Source organism: Contarinia nasturtii, unplaced genomic scaffold, assembly GCF_009176525.2.
Source record: "Contarinia nasturtii isolate CC-2019 unplaced genomic scaffold, AAFC_CNas_1.1 Cnas_scaffold_810, whole genome shotgun sequence".
Lineage (NCBI taxonomy): Eukaryota > Metazoa > Arthropoda > Insecta > Diptera > Cecidomyiidae > Contarinia > Contarinia nasturtii.
Window position 1 is genome coordinate 935060 of NW_022198157.1, and position 19858 is coordinate 954917.

Here is a 19858-nt window from a genome sequence, read left to right on the forward strand (position 1 = left end):
ACATGCGGAAAACCCCGCGATTAACGGAAATCCCGCTAATAATAAATGTATCGTAATAAATAAAACTACGGAGATAAATGTATTTATATTTTTCCACTCAAAATGAGTCTTTTTTTAATCGAGTAATGTATCGCCGAGTCATTGAGTTGGCTGATATGCCGGTACAGACTTACGTTAGTCAGATAAAGAGTTATCAAGACCTTGACCTCTGTATACACGCATTTTTTGACCGAGTGACCGATTAAATGGAATGTAAGTCGGAGCAAATTTTTGAGATAATTGTCCATATTCTCATCGATTCACTGCTGTTTTTGTTTGTTTGTATTTTTTTGCTTCATGTATTATTCGACCGTATCAAATGATTTCAACAAAATATTTAGTCACAAAACAAAAACACAAACCGCATCCACTGAACTGAAATGTGTTCGTTCAGGGTTTTTTCGTTTCTGGTTATTTTTATTCGATTTGTCTGTGTTATTTGTGTTGGGTTTTTGTGCGTTACATTTATATTGGTTCGGTTTTTTTGAGATTTGCTTTACTCGTCTCATTGTGTATGATCGTCTTATCGACGCATCACTTTCTTATGTTTCTTATTTGTTTGTGTTCGTGCTCAGCACTGCTGTGCCTGTTGTTCTACACTCGTCTTAACACAGTCGTTCGCATCACGAACATTGCTAACGGGTCGTTGTGCTGTTGTATGTATGTGATGTTTCACATTTACATCAAAGTTCTTAATGTTCATTTTTTTCGACGTTCGTGTACTTCGACAGTCTTTCTCGTTCGACAATCATTAGTTTGAATCGAGACACCGGACAATAACAGCACCCAATAATTTTCTCAAGTGATACATTGCGTACATTTGTCGAAGCACGTTTCTGAACCAAATTGTTGTTAGTTTTGAGTTGAATAAAATTTTAAAAAGAGTCAAAATCAAGTCGAATTTCATTCAAATTAAGAAAAAATGAAATTGTTTAGTTTTTTTGTGTTAGTGATTTTTGGTGTGACAGCATCAAATGCCACTTTTCACCGCAAAAATAATTTTAAACATTTTCAATTCACGATGGATGTGAATGGTTTTCACAATCATAATCATGGTCTTGCATTTCATCAACTTAACGGACAATTTGGGCCTCCACCACCGCCATTGCCGATGTACGGACCACCTCCGCCACCAGTTTATGGACCACCGCCATTTCCACACTTCCATCATCATCCTCATCATCATCCGCATCACAAGCATACACCGGATTGCAATCATAAGCCCGAAGAAGATGGTATGGCTAATACAAATACAATGTCAATCCCACCGATTCCATACAATCCAAGCATGAACCACAATCCAATGCCATTCATTCCAAATATAAACAATCCAGTGCCTTCGATCACCAATCCGCTTCCATTCAACCCAACTATGATTAGTCCTTTTAATTTTAATCCAAATTTTCCGTTCAATCCACAAAATTTCGGCAATCAAAATTCCAATACATTTAACGGTGGCTACATTCCTTCGAATACATTTGAAAACAATAATAATAATAACAATTTGGGATATGATTCAAACAATTCAGTGAACAATCCAACAAATTTGCCAGCCGATCCACTTCCGACATCGGAATCAACATACGATACAAATACCATTCGACCGCTTGATGCAAATACAGTATTCTATCCAAGTGGTCTGAGCACGAGCACGCCAAGCATTTTCAACGCTGACAATAAACCTCAATATACAAGTGAAGCAGCAGGTAATGATGTTGTTTGCGAGTACTTTTTCTTTCTTATTGCATATGACCAAAATAGAATTGATTCACATGCACAAATTGCACATATTCATGTATTTTATGTTTAATGTAAACAATGATATCGAATCAAACAAACAGGTCCAACCGATGCCACCACAAGTCAATTCGCAACGAATAACAAGAATAATGACAATAATTATAATGGAAACGATGCAGCAATAGCGACCAACAATGACACTGATATTACCAATAATAACCAGCCGATTGTGCCGGGTGTCAGTGAACCGACAGTAACACCATCATCAACTCAAGGCAATTACAACGGGCTCGACTACGACATCGACGTACGATTCGGTGACTCAAAACCAAACAATAGCTCCAATCAAAAACCAGTGGACACAATCAAGTAATGAACTTATGAAAGATGCACAACTCAATTGATACTGATTCTTCGATATCAATGAGAAAAAAAAATAACAAAAAATTCTAGTTGTAATAAGTCGACCTTTTTTTGCACTATATTGTGACGCATATTTACGCCAATAAGTAATCATGATTCATTTCGATTTTCGGTTTTTTTCTGTTTGAAGACCTTTAGAAATGACGTGTGATTGTGGTTTTTTTTTTGTACGTTTCCTATGAAACAATGTATTTAATTTTTAAAATTACCAATTTCCAAATTTATTATTCATGTTTGACATCGACCGCGAAACATACGAAATAAATCGGTTTGAATTGTATTGCATTTTATGTCACTTGTTTCAATTATTTTAAATAACAAGGTACACTCACTCTTGGTGGAATGGTTAAGTATTTTTCAGTAGAGTGTACATGCAGATCGCAACAGTTTTGAATTTTGCTCACTGAAAATTGTAACAATTTTAACCTGATTTCTGCTGAATTAAATGGCATTTTAAAGTTATTTCAGATAAATATAAATGTTAATATTATTGACACAATGTAAGTATACTGTATCGATGGAACAACTTGCGGTTGTAACTAAACAATTTTAAAGTATTCAAACCAATTTGGATAAAATGTGCCTTTGGTTCATTGGTTTTGCATTGGAAGGAAACCTCAAAAGTTCCATGAACATGTTTCCCACATTCGAAGAATATGAAGTGAGCTATTGCATTAAAAGTATCTTAAAATTCAAATTGTGAAGTGCAATTGCATATAGTTTCACATGAAATTGAGATTATATGATCAAATATTCATGTTCGTATCGTTATAACCAAATGGATATATTTACAATATGCTGAAATGTCATTGATTATTGTACATTTTAATTGAGTTTCTTTATAAATATAATAAGATTGATTTTCCAAGAAAAAAATAGTTTAAAAAAATTCCACAATGAATTGGCAATTAATTTATTTGAATCATAGTTACTATGTGGGTAAATAATTTAAACAAAATCAAAAGCGAAATTTCAATCAATTTATTTTTCGAAAGCGTCTTTCTTGACAAAAGAGACGAAGCGTCGATATGACATACGAAGATATTTGAACCGCGCTTATGTAGAGATCACTCATACACATGAGAAAGTATAATTGTGTGTAGAATATGTGTTGTATGAAAATGGTCCCATTAGCCAAAATGTGATAAATGCAAATGTAAACGATTCTACGTGAAATGTTGATAAGCAGGTAGATTATGCAAAGGGCATGCAATTATTACGTGAGATTATGTGTCTAAATGTGAATTTATTTGATTGCATTGTCAATTACATGTGTTTGAAAAATAAAACACAATCGTTTGGCTTCAGAATGGGCTTAAACGCCGTAGAATTTATTTGAATCTATCTAAACGCAAATAGACATTACTTAATCAGCATTAAATGTTCTTCATTTAAAATTTATTGGCATTTTGTATGGCTGGCACATCATCAACATTCAATGTGTCGGTTCAATGGAATGAAACCAAAATTATTGATTTTATGTCTCAAAACACACCTTGATGCTCAAGCACCTATGCATTCGGTCTAATGTTCTGTGATAATTGAATAAAAGACTATTGAATATGTGTGCAAGCAAAATGCAGCATCACTTGAGTATTACGATATCAACAAAACTCAGTACACTGCACCGTATGCACCATCGACAAATTGGTACCTATCCAAAAATCGAAATATATGCAAATTGACTAATCTAATGCACATGCCCTGTACGCATCATTCACACACACTCACTCACACCAGAAAATGGTTGTCGTTGTATCGATATAGAACGTATTTTGTACTTACCTCTATATAAAACCTTATTAAATGTACTAGTGATTATTCTAAGTTCGGCATTTGGTGTTTCGCCTATTTGGACCATAACCGAAATGCCAACTATGCCCTGCGATTTGTGCTGTGCTTCAGACATGTTATGGTACAATTCCTTATTGAAGCCATATAATTGGATCTGCAGTGATAAAGAGAGAGAGAGAAAGATGAAAAAAAAAATAAAGTTTCAATTTAATTTACCAAGGCTTTTGAATCGTTTAAAACCGGATTAGAGAAAAATTGGATTCAAGTGTTAAACCAACTGTGGCATAAAGAATGGATGCTTAATTGAAAATCCATTGGAAAACAAATCGATTCGCTCATCTTTGCATAAATCAATTCGTGTATATTGGTTTCAACATGATTGTCGAAACAAAAAGTTCAACTATGTCGATTAGCATTTATCGATCATGCTACAAATGTGGAACGGGTATTGTGGTTTCTTCATCATCTTCACATTTATCATCATTTCTTTGTATATATTTGCCGTTGATGCATTTCTGTCAAATATTTGTATGTGGCATTCAAACTATTTTCAAGAAATGTCCCTTGGATTCAACATATAGACAAACATTCAGACCGAAATGTTTACATTCGAAGCGTTTAAGCCCGCAATGGTGCAATGGAATGTGAAAAAAACAGAAAGTCATCGGAATTTGTTGTCAGTATACATGTACATGTGTTATTTGAATGCAAAACACCGCAAGTGGTTTAACCTCAATTTAGCATTTTCATTGTCTCCAATGGTCAATCTCATGACACAATAAAAACCATCTGCATGCATATTCAAAATGCAATATACAGCAATATATAAATCGATGTCAAAGATTAAAAGTGTGTGATTTTTCCATATATGCATGACAAAAGTGTAATATAATGAAGTAGTTGACCATATCAACGGTTCAAAATGAGCGTTAGGGAAAATTAAAATTCAAAAAAACTCCATCAAAATATCGAATGTGATATATGCGTGTTCACCCCATTCTTTTATTCAGTGATGGTTTTGCGTTAGCCAGCGTTGTCTTAGCCTCGGTGTATACCAACATTTGGTGTACACCAATCGTTAGCCAGCTAACTGTCTACACTGTCTGTGTGACTGTGTATGATAGTATGCGTGTGAAAACGTCCAATTCTCCTGACGTGTGTTAGTGCTGGCTTACGCATTCGTTAGCCGGTGTACACAGTGATGGCAAATTAGCCAGCTAATGTGCTCATCACTGCTTTTATTCCAATCTAACTGATCAAAAAGATGGAAATATGAATTTTCATCAGTCTTTTATGCATGACCATTGTTTGGGGGGATGGTAATTGGCGAAAGGTCGACCGACAAAGAATAAAAACCATGTTTTTTCCCTCAGTCGAACACTATTAAATTGCTTGAGTAAAAAAAGCAGACCAACGAAGAAGAAAAAAATAATAATCCGTATTTTCAATGGGTGCCGACTTAGGTCAGTAATGTACTTACCTCGCCTGGAAAATGATAGCCATGTATTCTATGTTCGGATCCTAGACTATTGTCGATGCCATAGTGAATGTAAATTTCTTCAAACTGATAGCGATAAGCCAACGGACCCCCGGATATGTTAACATGCTGTTTTGTATCTTTATCAATTCGAAACACGAGCGATTGGCCTGTATTTTGTAGTACACCCGAAACCTGAAACATACAGAGACAAAAAATGCACAAAAATAACAAACGTAATGGATTGAAAAGGCGGCAAACTTCACTGTTGCCCATCCAGACTTTTGTTTACTTTTACGCGACTGTGAAAATGGTTTTGAAGTGCAAGCGAAAAGGAAACGATGAGGAAGGAAAAAAAACGCTCTCTTGCCAAACAAAAAAACAGTATTTGCATGAAAAATTATTTCCTTCAAAGTTTGTATTGTTTTCTCCCCGCTGTTATTCCTTTTCGTCTCATGTTTTGTGTTTCGGTCGACAGACCTAATAAGCCTACTTCTACAAATATGATAAATGTTCGTGCGGATGGAATATTTTGTATGTATGTCAAAACAGAAAATGTAAATAAATAAAAAGGCCAGCTTTTTTAAAGGTAAAAAAGTGCCTTTGCTTTTTTTTCTGGTGTAAAGTGCTGCTTTTGTACCTTTGTAGTGATGATGCATGCAATCCTTCGTAAAAATACATATAATTCATGTAAGTAGCTATTTGTAGCAAGAATACACGATTTTTTCGGATCAATGGTTGACCATCACAGGTCAGAGTTCGAGTATATGGCGTCGTCACTCTTAAGCATTTTGTTATTATTTCTTTTTTTGCCGTATATTTTTTCATTTCCACGTCTTACGAAAACTTTCTCGAACAAAGTCTTTTTATGCCGAATGATTTATATGCTGATGGCCGTTGAAGTTTCGTAGGTGACGACGATACAATACACCAAATCCATAAATTTCATAACAAAAACTGGATATACGCTTTTGTACTCATAATGGTTCTTGGATTTTTAAATATGCGCTTGTTTTCACTTGTGAAAAATGGCACATTTTCTATAGCAAAATCCATTCTGTGGGTCTTCCTCAAATCGTCACTTCTTTCCTTACCATTACGTATTAGATCATTCACAGCATTTACGGAATTTCGAGTGCGTTCCATAGAAAAATGCATTTTCATGTATTGGAAAAATTCCACAGCAAGCGAACGTTGTGACGAAGGCAGATCAAAATCAATTTTAGCATCGTTGAATGCATACACAATCGCCAAAACATTCAAATATTCAAAAGTTTTCTTCGTCGCTACAAAAAAAAAATATATATGCGATTTTTATTTGTATGCTCATCTCGATGTAAAAGAATAAACAACGAAAGCAACAAAACGGCAGCAAAAGAGTTAACATGTTTGCTGGAAATTTTATACTATTTTCGACGTCAAGTGTGAGGCAAAGCGCTCTTGAGCCAAGAAGTAAACGATTCGAAAAGTGTTTTTCTGAACGACTGGGCGAGAATATTTCTATCCATTTTACTATTATGATTATATTTTTTTTTTTGCTCGCCCATCACATTCCGATAATCGATTCGTTTTCATTTTTGCATTCTCTGAAGTGCAATGCACTGTGCGAAACACTTCATATTCATGTTTGCCGGATGTCTCTCTTCGTTTCGAGACACCATCTTAATATTAACTTTCCCCCCTCGCTTTTTGCTCGTATCGTAAATCGTCGCTGTGCTGCTTGTAAGTCGAACGTTGCACAATGTTTATTTCCCTCTGCCAAATGGAGAATTTATGTTTTGATTCGAACATAAGATAGATACACGAATAGAAAACGAATCGACATGCAAAAAGAAGAGACAGAATATTGAAAACGTGCACATGCATATAAATTATATAGATCTCTTTCACTTTGTCGATTGAATCAAAATCCATGAGTTATTCCATTCGGTGTGTTTTATATATGCCCATCGGCTTGCCTGTGTATCGAACATGTAAATTTTCGTTTGCGAAAAAAAGAATAAGTTTTCCAAACAAAATACTTTTGTTGAATATTTTTGTTTGTTCATCCCTTTAAAAAAATTTCGTTCGATGATTTCAGCAGTGGACGTGCGTGCGTCCACAATGTACACAATAATCATAAAAATGATAATAATATTATTTATGTTGAATAAAGTCTGGTGTGGTTCAGTGATTCTTTTCGACCGTTTTTCAGCCTGTTAACCTAATAAATAACCATTTTGTCAGGTAATTTATGAATTTTACCTTATGTTTGTCAATGTGAAGAGGTCGAAGATACGGATCAAATAGCAATTTGTCTGGTTCGATATCAATCGGTGATTGGCGTCGTCCTTTTGTGCACATATTCCATTGTGGATTGATCAAACCCCAAAATGCTAGCGAAAAAAAAAATCGAAATCATTGTGAGAAACGCTTATGAAAAATCAATTTGTATTTTGCAAGAAAAAATCACTAACCTGGTCCTGATCATCCAAATTCATCCAGCGATATTAAAGAAAATAAAAAAAGAAGAAATAAATATTAAAGATTGAGAAAATTCTCATAATTTTTTTCTTAATATAAAGAGGGACAAAATGATTTTTATTTAATGAAATCCGATCAAATGATTGGCAATCGAAGTCTTTTGTTCCAGTGAGTAAACAATGTGATATTAATACGCGAAAATGATTTCCGCATCATACACCGAGAAAAGAAGATATTCTGATGTGATTCAGTTCGTTTGATGAAAATAACATCTAATAAATATATCCATACAGTTTTAATAATATAAATCGGACGACAAGATGAACGCGTGTTTTTGTCAGTAAGCGAACACAAAAAAATTTATCATAAATGGAAATACTATACATTGACAATTGAATTCGGTGGTGGAGCTTGATGTAGTTTTCAGACTGAATTTCGATGGCACAATCTCAAGTATCAAGTCATTTCACCAGAAGTAAAATCAAGTTGAAATAAATCCGTCCGATGTTTATATTGTGCCACATCGAGCGCACACAAAATGCAAGAGATGTATTTTGATCAGAGATCCATTTGAAATGCAGGCAATGAGAGAAAAGAGGCACGCACAAAAACATGCACATACGTACCGAATTGGCATCGACAAAAGCATGACCAAACGGAGCACAAAGTTGGTTTTTTGCATTAAAAATAAACCGTACTCAAAATACATAACAATGAAATTAGTAATCAAATTGGAAACTCAACGACCAACCTTACATGCATAATAATAAAACTCATTCGTGGCTGTTGTTTGTGGTGGTGATGATGCTGCTGCATCCGCAACAGAACACCAAATCCAAAATGACAAAAGCATCACAGAGTACCGAGAATTGTTGTTTATTTGCACAGAATGTTGTCTCGGTGGTTTGAATTGAGTCAAAATAAATTAGCAATTCCAATCAGAAAGCAATGCGATTCCTACTCTCTTTCCCGCTCCGCTCGGCTCGTACACACAAACAAAACAGAAACGGAACACGCGTAAAGTATGTATATCTGCGTGTAATTGGCATTATGACAACACAACAAACATTTTCCACTGATTCCATCTCTCAAATTCTCCTCTCTTTTTTCTTCTTCGCTTATTGTTTTTCTTCCATTCATTCATTCATTCATGGCACATTTTCATTCTGCCGGGGTATTTTTATTCAAATTTATGTCATAACCGAAAAACAACAAGAGTGAGTTCAACACACAGCGTTATGTGCGCTTCGACCGTTTTTCATTGTTCGTATACGAGAAGGAAGAGACAGAAATTTGATATAATTTTAGCCTACATAAAAACATACATAGTTGTGGGGAAGCTTTTGTTTTCCGGAAAAGAGAAAGAGAGAAGGATGGTGGGGGGGAGAGGAGGATTAAGTGATAACGACCACTTCTTATCCAATCAACTTAATTAACTTTGTGTATGTGGCAAGTTATGATGACGTATTTGGATTATTTTTCAATAAAATTTAAGCCGTGATTATGCTGTTGTGCTGCGTGTTGTGTTAAACATGTTCGTCATTAATATTCTTGTAAATAAATGTGTGACGAGTTTGTTGCAGAAACCGAAAATGCACCGAAAAGTAGATATACCGGATGAGGAACGAAACAGTTGATATAGATAGAAAGAGAGAGAGAGAGAGAGATAGAGAGAGAGGGACAGAGAGAAAGGGAAGGAGGGAGGTACAGAGATAGAGTACGTGACATCAAGTTGTGAAATACATTTTATTTATAATCTCGATGCGTGTGCATTGTCGTCTCATTTTCCATGCAAACGAACTCGTTGACAAAAGACACCACACTCTCTCATCGTATGCAGCAACATTATTAATAATAATATTAATCAAGTGTTGGCTCAAATGTGAATACCAATTTCTCACATTTTCATTCGGTGTTGTCGTGTGCTTCGCTTTCGGCATGACATGATCATCGATTCGAATGCGCGCATACGCACACATTGCTTTCAGCTGCATGTGCGGAGAGAGGTATGGATCAACGTGTTGCAATATTTGTCACCACTTTCAAATTTCTCATTTCGTTCAGCGCGTTGTTTTACTCCAACGAGGATGAAAAAATGTGAATATTTACATTCCGATGGGAAAGTCAAACCAATTCTCACAACGCTGATTTCAGGGACGGCAAGTTGAACAATGCAAATCAATGCCGAAATGCACTCACACATAAACAGTGGAAAAAGAAACTCTTTTGCAGTCGCATCATAACATCACGTAGACTCAAAATAATACCCGATGTCAGCGTGAATAATAGATGAAGTCATTTTTGAACTGACATTTTCAATTTAATTTTCTCAATATTCATCACCTACCTACTACACACAATCAATGAAAATATTTTCCGAGCTTTTTTTCTCTTCTCCTTCTTCTTCTTCGATTCAGAGATATTATTATTAACTGAAAGACGCAAACTTTACAATCACGTGACAGGGGCAGATTTGAAATATTTTTTCGATTACATTTTTTTTCGCCGTCGAAGGTGAATTCATTTCAAGTTTATTTATTTGATTTCATTCTGATTCGAATATACGAATTTCTCACTAACGAACTCTAATATCCCTTGCGTGGTTTCGATCTTTATCTCAACTTCTTTTTCCGACGACGTAAAAGAATGTAATCGTGTTGATTTGTTTAAACGAAATTCATTCGACGACTGTCTTCTGCGTTGATCGGATGAAAAATGAGCAAATAATATGTGTGCATCGTTCGATCCCAAAATTCACATGCTACAGTATGTGAAACGAATGTAAGAAAAAAAGCATGAAGTGTCGATGCGCTCAGAGTTTGTTAAATCATTCGATATTACTCGGGAGGCAATCATTTATCGAAGTTTGTCATCCAAGAGACACACCATAAACTTGGCTAGACGGGAACTAGAACGAATGCCATCTACGTACCGAAGTATATCGATGAAAATAAACTGAAGAGAAAGATTTCGACGAAATTTTTAAGTTATAAAAAGGAAAAGAGAAAGCAAGAGAGAAAATTGTTGTGCGACAGCTCAAGGCGTATTTTGTTCGGTGCGCTTCAAATGTAAAAATCAATGAAATCTAAACTTTTTCACATCCGTTTTCGTGTGGCATTGAAATATTCAGTTTGTATTATTGTTTTCGTATTTTGTGTATGTTTGTTCACTTGTCCCGTGGCTCATTCGTTATTCTTCACGTGTTTGTGTATATATGTGTGTGTCACTTTGTCTTGTCGAACGACAACATCGAGTCGAGTTGTTGTTTTCCAAACAGTTTTTTTTTTTGGCTTTTTGCATGTTAGTTTGTGCGCTTCGGCCACAATTCACTCAAATTAGATGAAGAAAATATTTTGCCGTTGGCACAATACACCGGTTTGAAAGTTGATTAAAGTATATGAAGTTGGCGCATACTTTTGGCTTCTTTTGTGGAATTCATTAAATGGATATTGCCGAAATGCATTCTATTCGAGTCAGACACGGATATGTATGTGTGTGCTTCACCTTGAGCTAAGTTTACATGATACACATGTGTAATTATCCGTACGTGACGTGGTTTTTGACGTTGGCCCAAAATGTATGCCTTGAGACTCACAACAAACAATCGAGAGAGAGTAGAAAAATGAAACGAAGTTACTGCCCGGTAAATAAGAGACAAACGGCTACATGTTTGGTTTTATTAAAATTATTAAACCTATGGGATATTTGGCAAGGCAAACATCGACATTGTGTCCTTTGCACGACTTCATTCCCATATGGGAATTTGTAAAAGCAACGCTCTTTTGCTAAATTTTCGTTTCACCCATTTGAACTCGCTTTCAACGATTTTCTATTTGATAGAAAAACACAACAAAACGCCGATAGACATGAGTGTGTGTGTGTGTCTTATCTACACGCAAATTAATATTACGTACATAAGCATGTAAAATGTATGCAGACGCAATGCAACAGCACAAGCCAAAGGGATAATTAAATTTTCTTAACCGGTTTGTAGTACAAACTTTGTACACTGTACACAATCTCTATTCTCTCAATGGCTTTGTTTTGGATGCATCATTTGTACGTTTATAAAATGATGTTGTCTATTATCATCATATCTATTTTCTGACGATGATTCAAGCATTTGTTATACATTTCGAAAGCGCATAACTAAATGAAAATAATTCGTAGCTTTTTCCATTTGGAAAGATAAAAACAAATCGTCTTATTGCATCGTTTTCATCCAATTAGATAAATCTTTGATTATTCATTCATTGTTATATTTTATTTAAACACGTCATGTTGCATTTAATATGATTATTTGCAATTTGAAAAATCACAGAAACGCCAACCTAATTGGAATACTGAAGTATAAGGCCTTTTGACTTCGAAGGCATCCATGATTGCTGGCGATCAAAAGCTCAAACCCTCAGATGAAAGAATATTTTTTTCCACGGAAACACACAACGTGTGGACGGAAAAATATTGTAAAAATGGGTGAAATTTGTGTTGGATGCTTCCGTAACGAAGGTTCATAACCTGATATCGATTTTTTATGTCAAGGTATTTTTTTTAATTGCTAATAACAACTTCATTGCAAAATATATAAGAAACACCTACGTTCGAAAAGACAGACATTACACCAATCTATTTTGTGAAAAAAGTAGAGATAATAAAATCATTCACATCGAACTATTTTAAGCTAGATTTTAAGACAAGAAAGTTGAATTTGAGGAGATAAACAAACGTAATTGACATTGTAAAAAAATAATATTTCCATTCATGTTCCTAGTACCCATTATTTGTATCTTTGTAATCAGTACTTACATTAATTTTTCAATATAAAATATTAAATACGTCTTCGTTTACTACTCGAAATCACGCTTCAATGAAACGGTTAATAAATATTACAATTAAATAGTTATCTATTGTAACGGTTCCATAACGACTATTATTAGCTTTTCCATACAAGAGATAAGTTTTCTTCAGAACCCAACGAAGTATACCAAACAATATAAATGTTGAAAAAGCGGTCATTCTTAGGAAATGAAGCAGCAAGGAAATTTAAAATTTCCAAGAATTAAAATCAATTGAAAATATTTATCAAAAAAAGAACAACGCTGAATATTTCCGTTGCATTGTGGATTATTTAGAACGTTGCACGCTTACAGAATCTTATCTTGAACAAAAATTTTTGTCTGCATAATGAATAGAATATTTAAATGTTTTTCCCTAAAATGGACCATTTTCTTAATGAATATGACATCTTAATAAATTTTAAATCTATTCGTGAATTGGAAACGTTACATTTAAATATAAATAAACTATTTTTGATAATCTAGTCAAATGGGAATTATTGTGCCGACGATTTAAAGTAAATATAGAAATACCATCGATTACCTCCGGTTTCATCGACCATAAATGCGATAAATGGAACAGTATTTGATTAATGGATATTATGCTTTCGTTCTCATCGTACAAACTAAATTTCGATTCTACTTCTACTGTAAAAAAATTCAAGTTACTTTACTCCGTAATCTTCAACCGTTTAAACCTGCACATCTTCACCATGATTATCTCGAGCTATGATCGTTGTTTTTATCTATTTTTATTACTTCTATCCTTATACACATTCTCTCTATTAGTGAAGTTGGTTGTGTTTTGAATTCAAATTGCACAAGATTCGATTGTTTCCATTTATTATTTATGTCGGGAGAATAGAAAACGAGTCGTTTCCTTCTCTTTTTTTTCTTTTCATTCCATTTCTTTGGAAAAACTTTCGAAATAGTTTTGCGCTTATGAAATCGATTATATGTTTTTTGATTATTATTATTCAAAATACATGGAGAATTGAAAACAATTATAATACATAGACGGTGTGTGTGTGTATGTTTATGCCAAAATGCAAAACTTTCGTTGCGAAAGGAATTTTTCTGGGTGCATGTAAGAAACAACGTTAGTTTACCTGACTTTTTCTGACTTGGGAAATAAAGTTCGTGGTTTTTGTTAATAAAAATGCATTTTACAACGCGGTAAAAATCCAAAGTTTTTCAACCAACTTTTGAGAAGAGAAAAAATGGCTTTCGTATATTTGAAGTGCATCATGGTTTGGAGAATAAGGTGCATTTGAATTTTTATTTTGAAAATGCATTTTTTTCATGACTTCAAAAGCGAAGCAAGAAAAAAATCACATACGAACTTTTCGTGCAAGTTTTAATGCATTTGATGCGACCATTTAGAAGAATTCACTTCATTACGTTCGCTTAATTGGGCCATTACTTGCAGAAATATACACTTTTTTCTTCGGCATTCTGAACATAGTAATGTTTTGTAACCGCGTATACCCATCAGAACTGACATGGAGTGTTTAAACGCAAAATGTTGAACACTTCCCAAACGATAAGATTAATTGTTGCAATTTTAAAAAAGTCCTGGACTAACAACCGAATGTTATGAAACATGAAAAAAGTTTTACCAGTCAAAAATAAAAGCATTTCTGGTGAGTGAGGCCAAAGCCTTTGCCCCTGTTAGAATTGGTTGGGAACATTTTGCGCGGTCGACATTTGTCGAAGTTGATGTTTTGAGTCTTTGGAGCGAGAGCAAAAAAAGCGCGGTTTCACCAAACGATGCAAAACAGCAAAATTAATTTTATCCCAATGAAGATGCGAATGTGCATGTCGAATTCATTTCAAGTTTTGTGGTGCAGAGAGACAAGCAACACTTTTACCCCGTGGAATAGACAAAATTTGAAGCACGACAACAACATGAGAGAGAGTGAAAAAAAATGTTCGCCCCGAAAAGTGTATGCTTATTGAATAAGTTTGGCAAATTTAAATATTTGACTGCTGTTGCCAGTGTGAAAAATTGAGCAGTTTGCATGGCGTATGTGTGGTGCGCACGTGTTGTGAAGTGATTTTGAGCCGCGCTGAAAACAAACCGTCAGTAAAAATAATAATAATGAAACTGAAAAACTTTCAGCGCCTTTTTACCAAAAGCAGCAAAGTCATTTGCACACACACACACACAAATCCATGGATCCGCCGACACATTTTGCATAGATTTCTTGATTTCATTCATGGCAGAACCGATTCCTTTTGCCACTGTTAACGCCTTTTTTGAAGCAATTCTCTCAGCACTTCAACGCTCCTCTTCTCTCGAGTTTGGAATGCGACGACTTTTTGCATGAAAATAAATTGCAATTTTCATTTAGGTTTTAATTTTATTAAGGTTAATAATTCTGTGCGGTTATTGAAATTCGAATGAAAAAGTTCGGATGCGCTCGTTCGCGCGCTACGCAGACTTCACACTTGTACAAACACTTCTTGTCTTGATTGTGAAACAAAAACTTGCACCGAACGGAACGGAAGAAGTTTTGAAAAGAGAGGATGTGCGGAGAGGTGGAAGCGAGAGCGAAAGAGAAAGAGAACGAATATAACGACGAGTGAATCTCATTTGGTTCGAAATGGATGTGAACGATTTTCGGATAGAGTTTGTGGTATTGTTACGCTTGTAAAAAGGCAAAACCCCGTACACAAAAGTCATCGAGTACTATGTAACTATAATTCCATAGAACGAAAAATGACAGAGAGAGAGAGAGGGAGAGAGAAATGGCGAGGGAAAAAGAACAAGAATGAAATACTCAAACTTAGCAATATGGAAAGTGTTGGTGAGAAAACAATGGGAAAAAGACGAAAATCCCAAAATCTCTTAGCCGAGTGCGAAAAGTGTAAGGAAAATCGTTGTCATCATCGTCGTTGCTTTGATTTGGTAACCGGAAAATGTTTGCACTGACAAATCTGTTTGAAGTTTTCTTTTGTTTTAAGTGGCAGCATTTTGGATAAATGCGTTGAATTATTAGCATTGTTGACTTTTGCCATGACTACGGCAATGGCAAAAAAATGAGTTATTTTCAGTTGGTTCGTCGCACTCACACTCCTGCATCCGACTTTCTCGACAAAGTTTTCATTACCGTCAATTTGATTGAAGAATTTCGTTGGTAATTTCAATAATTTGTTCGAAACATTAATGAAATGCATTTGCGGATAATACATAATGCGGATACATTGTTTTTATCATGTGAGAGCAAGAGAAAAGGGAGAGAAGGAGGCAAAAGCCACTTCACAGATTACAGCACTTTTGTCATTACATATACACACAGCGGAGGATGCTTCAATGTTCCGTAAAAAATTTAGAATATTACAGTTGGCATTTGTGGATTTAGCAATGGTATGTATGGTTGTTTTCATAAAATGGAATGTTTTCATTGGAACACACACACTTCATGTGTATTATTATGGATTTACTGGTAACCACTTGCGGCGAGATGTGTTCTGGATAAAAATTATTTCATAAAGAACATTTGAGATGTACGTGTCTACAATGGATCTATATATAAAAAAGAACCATTCACTTTATTACATTACGAACATGGTTTATGTTAAGCCTTTTGATTGTAGCCAACTGGCCATTTGAAAGGATCTATTCAATCTTTTCTATATATTTTTGTTTGTTTGTTTGTGAATTAACCGCACCGTTGCTACCACATCAAATCACTTCACTCATTGAAAGAAATCCAACAATTTAGAAAAGAAAACGACGAATAGGTCAGCATTTTCCTCATTCACACCAGCCAGCCTTGAGCTCATCCTTTTACGCGTTTTCGTGCCATGTATGTGTGGTTGCATGCTCATTTCGTTCATACCCATTGCATGTAAGCGGTTTGTTCTTTTTACAACTAGATCCATGTTTCCTTTGTCATCATTTTTTTCTCAGTTACTTTTCCCCCATTCTCGCCGCTGTACTCTTTGAAACGCGCGAATGCGTGCATATGTTCCATTGGTGTAAACATTATGTGCTACAAAATGACCACTTTTAGTGTCATTATTATTATTAGTCCAGCTTTATGCCAACTTTACTGCAATAACACACAGAACACAATGGAGAGACAAAACGGCATGTTTTCACTTTGGAAAATTAGTTTTTTTTTCTGCCCCACTTCTGTTCTTTTGCTAGTTTGCTGCATACATAACATTTTGCTTTTTCCACTTTTGCTCTTCGAAACCAAAATCACTTTCTATGGCAGTGTCATTTTCCTTTTTATCTACTTTTTTGCTCTCACTCCCCTTCGCCCGATATCGTTAACACTGTGTATTATGCTCAACACTTACATTAAATAAAGTGCAGCTCATTCATCATACGTTGACGAGAGAGAAAAACTAGTTTGTTTGTCCTCTATTTAACTCAATAACATTCTCCAAGGCTAAGCAGAAAAAAGATCGCCATTTTTTATCAAAGTTTTTCCTACATGTGATTTTGCCATTTGAATTCATTGACTTTAAATCTTTGCCGATGCACTTTTAAATGCCATGACATTTATCTTTTTGGAAAGGATTTGATTATTGTCTTCATTCAGAAGTTGAGTTTTAAGTGAAAAAAAGGGAATTTTTATCCACCAATTGAAATATCAACGCAAATTTTCGCAACACATCGTGGTTTCAAAGGAAAAAAAAACTCGAATTTTATGTGGAAAATTTATTTCGCCCCAGTGTCCGACTGTCTGGCTATTCACCGAACTCCAAGTCGAAAAATCGATTGTAATGCATTTTTGACTGGTTATTATAAATTCGAGAACCAAAAATCAATTTGGCTAAATGTATTGTTGTGTGTTTGTTTAGTGGCTGGATGACAAAACTACAGCCAAATATGATGTGGCTTATCGTTGACAATGCAAACAAATCTCATGCTGCCAAAAAACTTGCCAAATCGACAATAAACAAATATTATATGAATCATAACAACAAACACTAATTTCATCGTGCCTGGCCAATAAAAAGCAATCGCAATATATTCGATGAAATAATAAAAATTACACCCTCGGAACAACAGCTCGGAAATAATACATGTATATACAAGTGCAAAAACTAAAAAGCAACCATTCACCGTGTATTATTACACTGATCTAACATTTTAACATGGAATGGTATTTAATGAAAAAAATTACAAACTACAGAATTCCGTTCTAGTTATTTTCTCTCTCATTCTCGGCCTTTTTTTGCCTCTGCAAAATTCTCTCCCATTTGATTTTTTTAAAATATTGGCTGACCAGACAGACAGTAAAAAACGAACTGCATATACACCCAGTTCAATAGGCAGAAACATGCATCAATGTCAATGGATATTAAGTTTGGGTTTACAGTTCGACTGGCTCAATGTAGCATGCAATTTCCCCTTCAAATCGATAATTACTCACGGATGATTTGCATCTGATGATGCACAATTTGCCGAATTAAAAAAATGCACAAAATTCAACGTGAAAATTTCGTTCTCAATGCAGAAATTGTACATTCATAACTAGAGGCTAAATTCGATGTACTAAAAAATACGAATTGTAGTGAAAAATTCCATTTAGCCTTATGAGTGATTTATACACTTGCAGATTGAATTTGGCATATTTCACAATGTCGAATGCGTTGGTGCCGAGTTTTCAATCTGATTTTTATATATCAAAATTGTCGACAGAGCAAAAAATGGACGGAAAATAGTATCAAAATAATAGCGAGACTCTTCTCAATTTCAGTTGCGCACATTCCAATTAGTATAATGTAACCATTCCACGGGTCTCGTTCAGATTTACTATTTCCAACTATACTTTTTTCATGCAGTTTTTCGCATCCTTTTTATTTAAATATGTTTGAAAAACTTTTGTACTCGGTCAAATTTATTTAGCGTCGACGATTAATTGACCCGGTTACATTTTCATGTACCGGCGGTGTAACTCTCGCTCTTATTATTTATTTATTTTTTTGTTGCAAACTTCAGTTTATTTGTCATTTATTTTTTTGTGCATGCATAATTTCATTGTCGTTCATATTCAAAATTGGTTTATGCATAAAATTTATCGTGACCTTTTTCAACAAATGGGAAAAAAGTGGAAAAATTGTTTTTTTTTTTAAAACACAAATGGAACCAAAGTTGCATAGTTATAAACTGATATAATAGTTTGTTTCTTTTTTGGTGTGTGAAAAATAATTCATAAATGCCGATGATAACGGAAATCGCAATATCATTTTTTATTCGATGTTGACTCAAAAATTTATGAATATCAAGGGAAAAGATCCAGGTTTCCGGTGCATTCACCCAGAAATATGTGTATTTACCTGAAATGCCATCGTATGTCCACCATTCTTCCCAACTGGCTGCTGTGTCTGTAATGAGAGAAGAAAAACCAAAATCGATATATCAGTAAAATGTCTTTACGAAGAAAAAAAGAGTACATGCAAGAAGATGAAAATTATTTTCCATAGCTTCGGTAAATTATCATGGAAATCCATTTGTGGGTGAAATGAATCGATATCATTTAACCGTTAAGTCTCAGCAAATTACGACATTTCCATTGAAAATTAATATCTTAAGAGATGCAATTTAATGGTTTTCTCTATCGATTTCTTGAGATGCGAGTAAAAATGAATCGGTTCATTGCGACAGTACTCCAGTTGCCAGAACCCGATTCACCAAAGAGAGACAAGCAAAAGAAAACCATTCAAAGGGATAGAGCGTTCCGAATGTGTATAAAAATGATAGCATTTACGGCGCCGTATATTTTATGCCAATAATCGGAAGAAAGCGAGCAAACAAGAGTAACAACAAATCTAGAAAATTCAGAGCATATAATAATAAATGTGGCGCCAAACATTCTACTCCAGCAAACGGAGCTACTTCGTATTTTTTTCTTCGTTTCTTTCATTGTCGATTTGTGTCTGCATTTATGTATGAGTTGGTCGCTGTCTCTTTGTGTGTGTATGTGTGGCAAGCGCTGCGATTTCAGTATTTTTTCGGATATTTCGTTGCATCAATGTGACGCTGTCTCCCCCGGAGAGTGTCTCAATGGTTGCCTGCCATCGAAACGATACAAACAAAACTCAAACAGATAACAATAACCAAAAT

General features: G+C 34.8%; 2 protein-coding genes across 4 annotated transcripts in view; one reads left to right on the forward strand and one right to left on the reverse strand.

Moving 5' to 3' along the window:
• The window catches only part of LOC116341905 (carbonic anhydrase-related protein 10), a 78184-nt gene that overhangs the window by 18100 nt on the left and 40226 nt on the right, over positions 1 to 19858 (reverse strand). For both annotated transcript variants that reach the window (XM_031769252.1, XM_031769253.1), the window contains exons 2-6: positions 19072 to 19119; positions 7930 to 7935; positions 7718 to 7848; positions 5477 to 5668; positions 3988 to 4150 (exon numbers count right to left, since the gene is read on the reverse strand). In XM_031769252.1, the coding sequence (XP_031625112.1) occupies positions 3988 to 4150; positions 5477 to 5668; positions 7718 to 7848; positions 7930 to 7935; positions 19072 to 19119 (540 nt within the window). The remainder of the gene's footprint in view (positions 1 to 3987; positions 4151 to 5476; positions 5669 to 7717; positions 7849 to 7929; positions 7936 to 19071; positions 19120 to 19858) is intronic.
• Positions 897 to 2492, forward strand: LOC116341904 (pollen-specific leucine-rich repeat extensin-like protein 1). 2 transcript variants are annotated; one of them, XM_031769251.1, is made up of 3 exons: positions 897 to 1274; positions 1569 to 1745; positions 1881 to 2492. In XM_031769251.1, exons 1-3 carry the CDS (start codon positions 962 to 964, stop codon positions 2150 to 2152), a joined length of 762 nt encoding a protein of 253 aa, XP_031625111.1. In that variant the 5' UTR covers positions 897 to 961; the 3' UTR covers positions 2153 to 2492. The 2 variants fall into 2 exon arrangements, with proteins under 2 accessions (XP_031625111.1, XP_031625110.1); XM_031769250.1 differs by having other exon boundaries at positions 897 to 1745.